Raw genomic sequence first — 14,342 nt, 5'->3', positions numbered from 1 at the left:
GAGCAGGTTGGGTGAGTTACCATTTCCATATTGCTGAACTAGAGCTTTTAAATGGAAGATCCAGGATGAGCCACTCACATTACTCATCTCTGGAAGCACATGTGTTTGCAGAGCTACAGGACAGGTAGATATCAGCACACTGAACCAGTTTTATCAGAGACAAATTGGAGCTCACAACCTTGGCTTAGAGACTGCTTCTGCTAGTGCAAACAGCAGTGTGCAGCAGCTTGCACTGGCCACGCCGTTTTTTGCTTCATTACTGCTCTCTGTAGAATTTCTGTGGCTGTATTAATCTGAGAGGAAATCTGTCACAGGGAGGAAATACACCAGGTCTCACAAGGCAGCCGGGAGTTGGCTGTAAACCTCACTGTCATACCCTGAAGTGTTTGATCCACTGAAGCAGAAGGCTGTGTGCGTGTCCCTGAAACGATGTTCAGTGGAAGAACAGTGTGTAGTTTGGACCAGTGTACAGGCGGGTGTCACCAAACTTACTGTTCAGAGATCCCAGATTAAAATAGAGAAGGGCTTTCCTGTGGCTGGGTATAGCCGTTTTCTCTTGTTGAGAAAACAGATCACTGGATCCAGAAACCATGAAAAAGGAATATAAAGGTTACTGGGTTATTCTCTGCCATGAGGAGCTCATGCACTATGACCACCAACATGGAGTAATCAGAAGCACCAGGCAGGGGAGACTGAATGGACACAAAGAATCATAGTAAGTGTTAAAGATGTTAATGTCCTCTGTTAAAGCACATGGTCTTCCCAAGATGCCAATGGATCTCTTTATTACTCTAGAGTTGTGAGTTGGTTTTGGTAGGTCTGAACACTGTGTAGGAGATTTCCTCAATCTTTTATCATTCTGTTTTCTTGTGATTGCTGTCCCTCTCAGGTAAATGGAAGATTTGGAGACTAACTTAATCCAGACACGCAAAGCATGTAGAATAGAGCAAATGGTAGCAAAATGGCTTCATCGCTCTGGGGATGGTGCATCCAGGTAAACATTTTTTTTTTGTGAAAGGAATATCTGTTGATCATCTTTCATCAGAGACAGCACAAGCTTGTTACCAACAAATAGGGACAGTCACAGGTTGCAGATCTTCCTCATTCTTTCAGTTGTTCTTCAGAAATATGCTTACAGTAGTCTCCAGATAAAACAGTGGTTTTAAGCATCCCCCTTGGTTTCCACAGACACATGTTCCTGTTTTTACCCATTATGCTTTTGTGAGCCACATCTGCAGAAATATAATACTGCTCAATGTGAAATGTACTTTTATTGAAGATGGGGTTGTACTTCTCTCTGTGTCTTGCCATTGGCCTGTTTTTAGGGCAAGACTGGGTTGCATTTACAAAGGATCTTGGTCCACAGTTGCTTTACTTTCCTAACATCTGTGAATCAAAATTAAGCTGTACCGGATCCTGGCAGAAGCAGAGAGCTGTTAATTCTCTTACTGTCTTGCTGGGTAAAGATGTTGCTGTGATCTGTGGAGGTGAGAACTTTCTCTGGGCACACCTGGAGTTCTCCCTTCATGTGACCACTGGGCTGGGGTTACCAGCTGGTACCACTTCTCTGATGTCTTCAGCTTTCTGTGGAGCCTGGGGGATCACTGCTGGTCTGCACAGTGCAGAGCCACCCATGGGTACCAAGAGAAGTGCTGGCCTCCCTGTGTATGGGTGCAGTCTGTGGGATGTGTGTATCTATGCCCCTTGGATAAACTGCCTTCTGACTATGTCTTAATTAAACACTATATTCTTGTCTTGCAGGAGCAGAGTGTCTGTGACAGACAGCACCACTCATGGCAGTGGCCAGCCTGCCAGCCGTGTCAAACTTACTGTCACAGTATACAAAGATTTGGTCCTCCATCAGTACGGCTTTGAGATTTGTCCAAACCTTCCTCTAACGATTGCATCTGTCACTGCAGGTAAGCAGAGTTTCTGTCTCCCTACAACCACAGGTGTGAGAAGCCTGAACTGTTCCAGCTACACCTCTAATCCTTGGACACAACTGACCTCCAGGGATGCAAAGGGCTGCTTCAAAGTAGGGTTCCTCTGATGTTTATTTGAAATGCAGAGGAAGAATTTAATCCAATCTTAGAGTTCTTATTCTGCAGTGATCATAGTGATCTGTTGTTCAAAATGCTCTTTGGGCTTACAACCCCGTAACATGGAGAGGATCACTGCTAGTTACAGGCATCCTGAGTGAAATTCCGCTGAAGTCAAGCAGATCAACTCTTCCAGTTATAAAAGGGGGGGATATAACCCTGCTTTTAAGGTGAGTTGGGAGTTTTAAAACAGAAACTGGGGGTCTGTGTTTTGTTTACCTTTTATTTTTTCAATGGTTACTCACAAATGCCTGCTTTTTACCTGTTGGTGTGACAGAGAGAGAAAGACTCTGCCCAAGCTGGGCAGGTAGGTGTTGTGGGGATGGTGGCTGGAGGGCTCGCCTGAGCTCTGCCTCTGGCCACCCTTTCAGATTGTGGCATCCACTGTCTGCCTGGGGGAATGGCCTCTCCAGGTGCTTGTGCTTTTGGGATGTTTAGTGTAAAGGTCTGTCCTTTCATAGTGCTTTTGAGTGAAAATTTCTCCTTATGCCCCTTCCCATGTGAAACATGGCTAAATTTGCTGGGAGTCTTGGGGACTGAGAAGTGGGGAAGCAGGTTTTCTGCTATGCTTTTCTTTTTTCCTAATCAGAAAGAATCATCATTTTATTAAAACTGAGGCACAAAGAAACCTGTCCTTTTAAGTCTTGTCCTTTGGTATAGGAGCTCACGGCTGAAGGTCCTGTATTTAATCCCAAATGATCATGTTTTTCATTTTGTGAATGCTACCTGACACTGAGGTCTCTCAGAGGCATGGGTGGTGGGTTGTAGGTGGGTTTGTGGGCAAACCTGTCTAGCAGAGAATTTCAGTAGTGTGGCTCTGCCAGCAGGCTGGCCGTGGTGAAGCTAGGGGCTGCATTCACACTCCTCAAACCAGAGGTCCGACGGGTCCTTAGCCTCTTGGATCCTGTGGCTGCTTCTCTCCTGGAAAGCAGAGCTCAGAAACCATCCTCTTCCCTTGTGCATCCTCCCAGCAGACAGCATGGTTAAGGAGACTTCCTCCCTGTTTCCCTGAGTTGCAGAAGGGAGTCACTATTCTGGGAATCCAGCCTACATCTCCTGGGACTGCTGTGGCACCTTGGTGTGGATGTGGCATGCCATGTGTGCTATATATGGTCAGCTGCTGGGGCCATGGTAACAAGCAGGGTCCGGCCAGGGTGCAGACCCTGTAGAGATGGACCATGGTGCTGCGGCAGCTGCTTAGGCCCCCAGAGGCCTCTGCAGGCCAAGGTCTCGCAGGCAGGTCAAGAGCAAGGCAGGGCTGCTCCCCTTCAGTCCTCCTGTGGTTTCCTATGAGCCAGTGATCCCTCCTGCTGCACCCCAGGCAGGTGATGGCTGAGCACTGTATGGTGGCTTGTAATGATGGAAAAGACATGCACAAGAGTGATTTTCTGTGGTGCAGGGGCAGCTTGTGGGGCCAGAAGACAGCCTGGGCGAGGAGACATGGACATGGGAAGTGGTAAACCAGGTGGCCTCAGGGCCCAACATCCTTTGGCCCTTTTTTATTTTGCCTCTCAGAGGCAGTTGCTGAGGCAAGTGAGTGCTGGGTGGGAAGAAGCTTGTAGTGAGGAGGTCTGCCAGTGTGGGGCTACCATGACTAACGGTGTGCCGGTTGCCCACAGGGAGCACCGCTGACGGGAAGCTGCAGCCAGGCGACCAGCTCCTCCTGATAAACTCCACCGCAGTGGATGATCTGTCTGTTGAACGAGCAGCGGACATAATCAGGTGTGGGCCTGCATGGCCTGGGGGACAAGGTGGCAGAGGGTTGAGGATAGATGTGGGGACTGGGTCTCATTGAGGGTTGCAGAGGTGCATGGTTGCGTGGGGCTGGCCTCAGCATGTAGGACCTCGGGGTGCTGTGCTCTGTGGGGATCTGCCCCTCAGGGACAAGCTAGACCTGCAGCTGATGGGCACAGCAGCCCAGGAGATAAGAGTTCTCTGCTCTCCTCTGCCTTGGCAGGGCTCAGTGGGCTGTGCCTTACCTGGCTGAGAGCATTCCCTCATGAGAGAGCCTCGCTGGTACTGTCTGCACAACATGGGGGAAGAAGGCGCAGGCAGCTGCTGACCCTGGCTGACTGCATGTCTCTGTTACAGGGAGGCCGGCGACGAACTCCTCCTAACCATCCTGCGCTGCATGTCGGTAAATGGCCTTTCTTCAGCACTCTCAGTAATCCCAGCAGCACTGCCCCGGACAGCCATGGCCGGCCGTGTGGCCGGCAGGGAAGGGGGGGCAATTGGGCTGGCACATGGGACGCAAGGGTCCAGCCAAAGCTGTGAGGGAGCTGTGCAGGTCTTCTTTCAGGCACACCCTTTGTGGAGATTTTGGGGGAGAATCAGTGGTAACTTCTCACACTGCCGAGGCCAGGGTGGCTTGCAGAGCCTGGTACATGGAGAGGCTCACTGAGTGGTTTTTAGCCCATGCTTCCTGGAGCTAGAGGCTCCATCAGGAGCTGTGAGGGCCCAGCAGGCTCCACAGGGTCCAGAAGGCCACAGTGGCTGGGATGTGAGTAAGTCTCCTCAGCAAGCTGTGGCCAGCCCCACAAGAACAGTCTGGAATGCTTCCCTATGTGTTGGAGCTGTCTGTGCCATGGGGATGCTCCAGACATGAAAGGCGGGTGCCAAGGCTGTAGGCCATGCATCTGCTCTAGGTGCTTCTTGGAAGCTCTCGAGGCATTCCTTTCTGAGTGCTGGAAAAAAATACTCCTTTTTCTCCATGTTCTGTCTGGTTCAGGGCTGGGACCTGGGTGTGCATCATGCTTTGGGAACAGGAGCAAAGTTTTAGTACAAAACTTTGGTGCTGGTTGACCATTTCTGTAGCATAAAATTCCCAAGAAGGCATGCAGTGCTGACGTGATGTGTTTATACACATGGATTACAGTGTGTGTAAAAGCTGAGCTGCAAAATAAGGACAAAACTGGGTTTTTGTGCTTTTTGTCTTCTTGTGATGTAAGAAAGTGGCCTGAGGGGGATTACCCCCTCACCCCACCCTGGAAAGAATTGTGGGAATGTGGGTGGTTTTTTTTGTTTGGAGGGTGTGTTTTGTTTGTTTGTTTATTATTATTTTTATTTGTTCTTAGAAACAAGAATGATGATTCCTTATGAAGAATTACTGGAGCTCTCAGGCTTAAGGTCATGAGGTTTCTTGTCCATTCGATAAAGGGAAGACCTCTTAAACATTTTTCCTACCCAAAGCTTCCCAGGTGTTGCCATTCAGTGGATGTACACAAAGCTGAAGTAACCAGAAAAATGTCAAACAAACCCACTGAACAGTGGCTCCCCTCTTCTGTTAATCTGATCTCCTTTGCCTGGTACATTGGCTGGCAGTCTTACCAGGGCTTCATTTGGCTCTGGAGGTCAAGGGAAAAGTGAGACTTAGTTATACCAGACTTGAATGTCTGCCGGAAGGAGACAATGCAATGGTTTTTGGGAGAAGAGGATTTGGAACACCGTTCACAGGCCTTCATGCATTGTTGAGAAGCAAATGGGGCACAAACCCATTTTTGTTTTTTGCTTTGCAGGTTACTTTTAAGGACACCTTCAAATACAGCCGAGGCTTCTCTTGGGTTTGGGGTTGACTCTTTCCCCACTCTGAAAGCAGTTGTGCTTAGAGCTGAGAGGTAACGCCTCCCATCGACGGATACCAGACCCTCTGCCGGGGCTGCTCTGCCTGCACCAGAAGGGATGTGGGAGGCCTTGGCCCTCCTCAGGGCAGCTGTGGGGTGTGATGCTTCGCACAGTCCGGCAGACTCTGGAAGGGCTTGCTAACTGGGTGCAGAGACTCCTGCCTGCCTCCCTTCCTCTGTCCTAGCCAGATGGCCTCAGGGCAAGATGTGGCTGTGGCAGGTTGGGCAGCCTCTGCGCCTCTAAGAAGAGTGTAGGAATTGCTTGAACTTGAAGTTGTCTGGGAGGATACTGAGGGATACTGCTGTTCTTTCTAGGGAGCTTTACAAGAGCAGGATGTTTCTGCACAAGAATTCAGTGGTTCCTGAGCTTGTGTGGTGTCTTGTGAGTTTGGTAGGCCTCTGTCATGGTGAAAGCATGGTTGTGTGGCAACTGTGCAATGAAGTCAAGTTGGCTTTTTAGCCTAGGACAGTTGCAGTATGAGAGTATACTCTAGAAACGCCAGCTGAGCTGGGAAGTACTGTACACATGGCTATGTTCTTGTGTTATGCTGACATTGGGGGGTGTTTCCACTGCAAGGCACTCTGTATGTGCTGGTTTATGGTATTTTGTATCCCCCCTACAAGCCAGGTGTTGGTAGTTTAACAGTCATTCTGCAGGATCCTGACTTCTTGCAGGGGTTGGGGAGATGCCTAAACACAGTAAGTGGTCATTGTGCAGTGAAATTAGGAATGTGTACAGCATGTGTTGCATGTCTGGGTTTGGGTTCAGAAAGCAGTAGTGGCCCAGACCGGTCAAAAAGGCCTGTGGCAAGCCTGGAGGCTGAGAACTCCTAACAGCACATGTTCCTTTAAGTGTGGTGTGAGCAGCTTCAGCATGGGTTGTGATCGCAGCCCTGCCTGTACTGTGGGCCTCTGTCTCTCATACATACCTGCAATGAACTGGGCTGCCAACCAAGCGCTGTTATTTTTTCAGGGTGGGCCTAAGTCATCATTTCTTACTGCAGAGAAGAGGGAAAGGCTAAAAACAAATCCTGTGAAAGTACGGTTTGCAGAGGAAGTTCTGGTGAATGGAAGCACACAGGTCAGTGGGGCATGGCTGCAGCCAGGTATTGTGGGCACTGCGCGTTGGGAAGAAATGGGTCACTCGTGCAGACAGATGCTGGGCTGGGTTAATGTGGCCAGGACCTACTGAGGGGCTGCACTCTCACTGTGCTTTGGATATGCATCCAGGCATCTGGTCCCACATTGCTTCCAAGGTCACTGGTGGTCAGGGAGAAGGGCTGGCTTTTCCAGAGGGTTTTATCTTTGATTTGGTTACTTAGACAAATGGAAAATGCCTGCATGTAGTACTTTAGTCATTTTACCTTCAGGTAAACTTTAAACCAGCATGACACAGCTGTGGCATGTAGTAGTCATCTCTTGAGGTGCTAATCACTCCATAGTAAACCTAGAGTAAAGTTTGGGCATGACATATTCTCACCCTGAGGATGAGGTGAATCCTACTGTCCATGCCAGGTTTATTTGCTCCCAGAGGATGTGGAGTATCTCTTCTTGGCCTTCAGCAGTGGTCATGTGGTGGTGTGTTCAGAGCATTTTGTACTGGTGACTTTGCTTTGCTATTAAATTCGACATGCATTCTCTAGCTGAAAAGAATGACAGCTTGTTGTGTTTCATATCCTTGCAGAGGGTTTCCACAGAGCATGCACAGCTGCCTCCATAACAGGCTGTCTGTAAAGAGACAAACCAATCTGTTCTTATGTGAAACAAGATCACAGCTCACTGGAGGAATGCCTCAAATTGATTATGGGGTTTCTAACCCTGGTAATGAATGAGCTGGGTAGATAAGGAAAATAGAGAAGAAAAATCAGTGATAACATTTGTAGTTTCCCTGAAGTGAGAACAGCTCTTAAATTTTTAATTTCTTTTTTCTGTGTAACTTAGGAAGCTCAATGTAGTTGGGATGGACTGGAGTCAGTTGGGAGTCTTTAATTCTTGAGTTCTCCTTTTTCCCTTTGAAATGAAAAGTTTCAGTGGTCCAAATCCCCCACTCCCATCCCCTACTCATTAGTGCTGGTCACTTACTCAGGTCTGACCAAATCTTGCATCTTTGCACTTCACAGTGACGATGAACCAGCCACTACGGTTTTCTTCTTCTCTTCTAGGCTGTCTCTTTTTTCCCATCTTGGATGGTAGGGAGCTCTCCTGACCCAGCTCAGGCAGATCCTTCCCTGTGGCAGGCATTTTCTCGTCTCCCCCTGCACCAGGGCAGAGGTGCAGCCAAAGATACTATGGATGTCACCAGCCTATTAGACAGGCACAGTGTGAATGCTTTGCCATCTGTGCCTGACTTCAGGCATGTCAGGACTCCTTCTCCTTCTCTGACCTGTGATTCAGAGCTGAACAGACTCAGGTGTGACTCCTGACACATTTGCCTCTAAGTCTCTCTAGACTCTGGGACCTTTTGGTTCCTGCCAAGTTGTTGCCAGATATGCTGGAGCTGCTGCAAGGTTTGTCTCTCCCTACCAAGGGCTGTGTTCACAACCCTCAGATGTTAATGTCTGTCTGGGATCCTGCATGAGCATTACAGTGTCAGGACCGCCCTTCTTGACATAGAAACCAGGTACTGGATCCTCATAAGGTTGGGAGACATGACACAAGGCCACAGAGCTCACAAGACTGAATAGGAGGATGTACTCTGGAAGTAGTCCCAGGCAGAGATGACTGAGAGGCATTGAGCAAGACTGGTCATGGGATACAGCCAAACCGGAAATTGCAGCAGTCTCTGCGTTGTCTTATAGCTTGAGGTTCACACTGGTTCACACTGGTATCTGCTTGGGAGCTTCCATGGAGCTGTTTCAGCTAGAGGTTGGGCACTGGTGTTGACATGGAGATCACAGGTCTGTGCCATTCACTTACTGATTGCAAGGGAGGTCTCAAGCGCTCTGCAGAAGGCACTTTGGAGGGGACGCTGTGCACTGCACTGCCTACAAAGCCCCCACCAATATTCTGCTGAGCTAAGTTGATCATACCTTTGGAAGTACAAAGGAGGGAAATAATATATAGTTTGCCATTCATTTAATGAGAACATAAAGGTTAGAAATTTATTTGGGTGTTTGTAGTAGGGTGAAGAGTTTGGGTATCTCTTGAAGTCATGGCTGCTGCCAGTGGTAAAGTGTCAGTGCAGGGGTTAGTGCTGCCTGGTACCTGGTAAGAAGTTGTCTTTTCCAGCATACATTGCTGCTTACCTGGTAATGAGCTTTCAGCATCTGCCAGATCTTTCTATGCAGTGGGCATATTTAGGCTATATGCAACTGTTGCACTGGATGGAGTTTTATGGTAAGGCAGATCTTTCTATGCAGTGGGCATATTTAGGCTATATGCAACTGTTGTACTGGATGGAGTTTTATGGTAAGGGCATGTGTTCATGCTCTCGTTCCCTTGTTCTGTGCCAGAAGCAAAACCAGAAGACTGCAAAAGCAGAGAAGGATTTTAATTTGTACCAGGATATGCTGTGTTAGACAGACCAGCCTGCTGCCTGCAAGTGTAACATCCAAGTGTGTTGCTTTTGTTCTGCAGGGGAATTCTCTTCTTTGTATGCCCAACGTTCTCAAGGTATACTTGGAAAATGGACAGACGAAGGCTTTCAGGTTTGAGACAAGCACTACTGTGAAGGTAACAATGCTTGGTTGTCTGTTTTACCACATGAATTCAATTCAGTAGCAAAGGTGCGTGCAGTGGAATTTGCAACCTCTTGGTTGTATTGGCCAGCAAGTGGGAGCTGGATTGCTGACTGATGCTGAGCATGTTGGATTTTCCTTGACTCTTCTGCAGAGCAGACGTTGCTTTGCTTCACCTTTGTTTTCTTCTCAGCAACCAGTATTCACATAACTTGCAGGAACTTGGCTATGAGACCATTACAGTTTTGTGAAATGTGATTGAAGTTGTGCAAGAGAACAGGTTGGGGAGGGACTGGCAAGTCAGCAGCTGTCCTCACAAATGTTACTTTCCTGGGAAACCACATGGTAGAATACAGAGGAGGTTGTTTAATACGTGACAATGTGCATTTCTGAGAGGGAACACAAGTCTCCTAGCTTGGGACCTGGACAGTGGAGTGCAGGTGTGGATATTACGTGAACTCAGCAGGTGCAGTTGTACCAGTTGTTACTTAAAGTGCCTGTCATGTTCTGCACTGGTGAAAATGTTTCCCTGTGAAGACATGAAAACTGATCAACCCCTTGAGATCGGAAAGCAGTAGCACTTCTGTAGGATCACTTGTGCTTGGAGGCATTATCAACAAGTTACCATTGTTCTCTTCAAAATACAAGGTGCTGTTCTTCAGAGCCATTATCTAGCTCTTTCCATAATTGCCGTGTTTAGACATAGGCTTGCAAACTTCAGGTTTCTCTGTCTCGATCTTCAGAGTTGCTCAGTGTTTATGTTGGAGTTAATAAGATTTGCCTGTGCGTAGTGACTGGAGGTCATAATTTCTTTAAAGGATATATGATGCCTGCGGCAGTGCAGTTACTGTGGAAAAGATGCATGATGGATAAACATTCTGGAATTACTAGGCTGAAAGAATATTAAGGGGGAAAGCAAGGAGACTGTATTTATAATGCACTGAAAACCCTTAAAAAGGACTTTATTGTCTTGTTCATCCAACCTTCACAGAACGGTTGTGGTCTCTCATCCAAGTAAGTTTCTGCAAGTCTGGTGAGTCTTTTTCTCTGCAGGGCAGAGGAAAAGAAAATAAGGAAATAAAGCAAGGAGCTAGGAAGGAAAAAGGAGATGAGCTGGAGAGATTTGAATGCCCACCTACAGGGGATTAGTTTCTAAAAGATGGATTAGCTCTTCTGTACTTTGACAGGAGTTGAGTGCAGTCTTCACCAGCATCCTCACAGATATACTCAAATGGGTAAAATGCTTCCTAAGCTAATTGTTTTCCAAAGTTCCTCTGCTGTTTGAGAGCTCCTTGCTTACAACAGAGATGAGTCAAACATATATGCTTACCTCAAGAAGCTTGAGTCAGAGGAGTTCTCTTTCCGTTTGTACTCAGTCAAGCCTCAGGAGTTGAGTGCAGTCTTCACCAGCATCCTCACAGATATACTCAAATGGGTAAAATGCTTCCTAAGCTAATTGTTTTCCAAAGTTCCTCTGCTGTTTGAGAGCTCCTTGCTTACAACAGAGATGAGTCAAACATATATGCTTACCTCAAGAAGCTTGAGTCAGAGGAGTTCTCTTTCCGTTTGTACTCAGTCAAGCCTTATGTAATTTTCTCTTTACCAAAAATAAACCTAGTTATTTCCATGACATTTAGCATTCCAGCAGAATTCTCCATAAAACTGAAACACCAGTTTCAGTCAAATTTGGTAAGATTTTTACAGCGGTGCTCTCAAATTCTTCTTTATTGGTGGGGAGAAGTGTTTTCCACCAACTCTTTGTAGTTTCTTGAGCAAGTGTCATTCTAGAAAGCTAGAATGGTTAACAGAAACATTTGGATCAGGGGTGACAAAGCGCTCAGCACCACCAAATTATAAAATGTAAGGCCAAAACTTTCAGCATAAAGTAAACCAAGGCATGCAACTCTCGGAAATGGATTTCATGCCCGTTATACCAAGCTTCTGCTTGTTGTCCCAGAAAGGTCTCTCGCACCTCCACTTCTGTTGAACTTGCAGGCTTTCTCTGACCTTGGTGCCTCTGTGGTTTGTCTAGGTCACTGTGTTCAGGAGCTGTCTGTGAAGAGAGAAAGGCACTGCTTTCCTGTGAAGCAGCACTAAAAATTCCACACTGCGTTGCAGCACCAAGCATGTTCTTGGCTGCGGAGAATTTTGTGTCTGGCCACAGCCCTTTCAGTGCAGTCCCGCATGGCTGCTAGCAGCAGGCTAGAATCATCCACATCCATGCAGTGTGCTAGCAGTGCTCAGCAACCATGCCTAAATTCCATTTGACTACCTGTGTGCCTTCCCTTCCCAGGACATTGTTCTCACCTTGAAAGAGAAGCTCTCCATCCGGAGCATTGTGCACTTTGCCCTCACTCTGGAGGAGCAGTACAACATGGCAAAGATCCACTTGCTGCATGAGGAGGAGCTCATTGCACAGGTGAGGGGACTCCCTTGCAAGCCCCTGCAGCCATGCTGGGGGTGAGCACCAGCACCAATGAATTGTCAGTGAGGTGCAGAGGAAGTTGAGCTCTGCAGATGTCACAAGAGGGAGCGAGCCTGGCCCCGTACAGCACATCTCTCTGCCTGAGGCATGTGTTAGCACTGCATTAACCACAGACCCTGGAGGAATGGTGCTTTCAGAAGTGTCTCCATTTAGAGAACCCACAAAGCAATACCCATGGGCTGGTATTGCTTGGACCATTTGGAGCAGTCAGGGATGAACATGCTTTTGTGCTACCTGTCAGATAGATGCATCTACAGGGGACTATTTGAGACAAAATGCTATGTACCCAGCTATTTACAATTCCCCAGTCAGAATTAACCCAGCCAGGTGCCACTTGGTTTAAATTCTAAATCCAAAGTTTGTGTCCTGCGAACAGATGGTTAGCTCTGTAATTCTGTTGCTCTGCTAGTAATTTTTGGCTACTCTCATTTGTGAGAATGTGCCTTGTTGGGAGTCTCATCTTCATGCCATTGACTTTGTTGGGTGGTTGTTCACTGTGATGCAGAGGGGTTCTGTAGCTAATACTTTCTAACTAATGGGCACATGTGCCTATGAATTTCTGCTTTGTTTCAGTTGTTGAGCCTGTATGGGACTTGCCTAGAATAAAATAGGCAAATGTGTAACCCAGGGGTCTTAACACTGTGTTGACATTATGAAGATGATCCAAGTGTCTATTTAGGGCTGCTGTATCTTATGACTGCACTTTAAAGCAGAGAAGCTTGTCCCTTCCTCTGTAATTATCAGATGGCCTTGAAACCTCTGTGCTGGTTATATTGCAAGTCTGCTAGATCAATGGATATTTAATGAAGTTTTGCTGTCAAAGGACTTCCAAGCTACCACAGAGAGAAGCAAAAATGAGAAGAAGAGTCAAAGATAAAATTACAAGCAGTGTCTCCTTGTATTTGCTAAGGACAGTGGCTAATCTGCAGCCATCCTGCTTGCCAGTAGCTTTAAATGATTTCTCTGAGCTCATACAAGCCAGAGGCTTACTATGCATTTATGAAGGGAAGGAGTTGTGTAGTTGTGGCATGATGCTATTTGTGTGTTGCAGGTGGTCCAGAAAAGAGAATCTCGTGACTACCGGTGCCTCTTCAGAGTTTGCTTTGTCCCAAAGGATCCCTTAAACCTCCTGCAGGAAGACCCAGTTGCCTTCGAGTATCTCTACCTGCAGGTGAAATCGAGGCATTCCATATTTCAGGATCTCTTCTCAACCAGTTTTCATTGCTGCTTTAAAACAAAGCATGCTTCAGGCCAGTCCAGTTGTGTGAATGTGAAATGCAGAGCAGTTAAGAACAGGTTATCCTCTTGCCAGAACTTGGACTGCCAGAACTTGCATTCATCTTGCCTTAAATTCTTGAGTCAACTTACATGTTTGGCTTTTTAACAGAATGAGATTGAGATTGAACAAGCTGGGTGGCTCACTTTATTTGATGCACAGTAGTCATATCACAGGTTTTACCCAACTTTCTCTTGATCGCTCCTTATGCTAACCCAGTGCTGTTTGTTCCAGAGCTGTAGTGACGTGCTTCAGGAAAGATTTGCTCTGGAAATGAAATGCAGTGTGGCATTACGTCTGGCTGCTCTGCTCATACAGGAGAGGATCTATGCTTGTGCTCGGCCACAGAAAGTGTCCTTGAAATACATTGAGTAAGTTCCCTAATTTCTGTGTTATGTTATGACTATGCCTAGTGAAAGGAGCCAACTAGAAGTGGCATCAGCTCTATGTTTGCCCAGTGTTTAGCTCTGGATAGAAGACTGACCCAGAGTGACTTCAGTGTCTTAGTGGCACCAGTCATTTTAGGGCAAGGAGGCTTCCTGTCTTTAACCTGCTCAGCTGCTTGAATAATACGGACAGTGTAACATGGGCAAGTCCCTACGCAGAGGGACGTTCTGATCTGTGGCTACAGCAGGGACATGAAATTGCAAATCTCTCATGTAGTTACGGTTACCTAGGCTGCTCCTGGCAGTATACTAACACTTGTATGCTGTAGTTAAGAGTGAGGATAATAAAAAAAACTTTGCACAGCCAGTACTTCACATCTCTTCATCCACCAGAACTGTATCAGAAATATCCAAGTTCAGTGTAATTTATAGGTTCTGTGAAGTGATGGGATCTGTAAGGAAATACTGAAAAATGCTTCCACAAGCAGCAGGTGTGCTGTGCCGCTTGCCAGTGCGGTTAGACCACACTAGCCCCAAGGAACAACTTTGCTTTAAAAACCTGTGATTGCCCATCATTTAATAACAGACACTTTTGTTGTAACTGCACCATTGAGCCTCTGCCAGCCTGTGCAAGCACCACTGATTCCTTGCACACAGCCAGACATACCCAACCATGTGCAGTTAGTGGAGACTGAGAAGCAACTACAGATGACTGCAGCATTCTTTCTTCCTGGATATTTAATGCTTGGGATGAGTAAACTCTTCAGCAGAACAGATAGCCCACATTTTTGAGTGTAGG

General features: G+C 47.0%; 1 protein-coding gene across 1 annotated transcript in view; it reads left to right on the top strand.

Moving 5' to 3' along the window:
- The first annotated feature begins 893 nt into the window (after positions 1-893).
- The window catches only part of FRMPD1 (FERM and PDZ domain containing 1), a 20,058-nt gene continuing 6,609 nt past the window's right edge, over positions 894-14,342 (top strand). Inside the window, 9 exon segments of the mRNA XM_010155307.1 lie at positions 894-994; positions 1,762-1,919; positions 3,719-3,821; positions 4,191-4,236; positions 6,693-6,800; positions 9,296-9,391; positions 11,690-11,815; positions 12,933-13,052; positions 13,392-13,528. Of these exon segments, the coding sequence (XP_010153609.1) occupies positions 894-994; positions 1,762-1,919; positions 3,719-3,821; positions 4,191-4,236; positions 6,693-6,800; positions 9,296-9,391; positions 11,690-11,815; positions 12,933-13,052; positions 13,392-13,528 (995 nt within the window).

The sequence above is a fragment of the Eurypyga helias genome, unplaced genomic scaffold (genome assembly GCF_000690775.1).
Source record: "Eurypyga helias isolate BGI_N326 unplaced genomic scaffold, ASM69077v1 scaffold14607, whole genome shotgun sequence".
NCBI classification, from domain to species: Eukaryota; Metazoa; Chordata; class Aves; order Eurypygiformes; family Eurypygidae; genus Eurypyga; species Eurypyga helias.
Note: the sequence above shows the minus strand (reverse complement) of the source record. Positions and strands in the feature narration are given on the sequence as shown.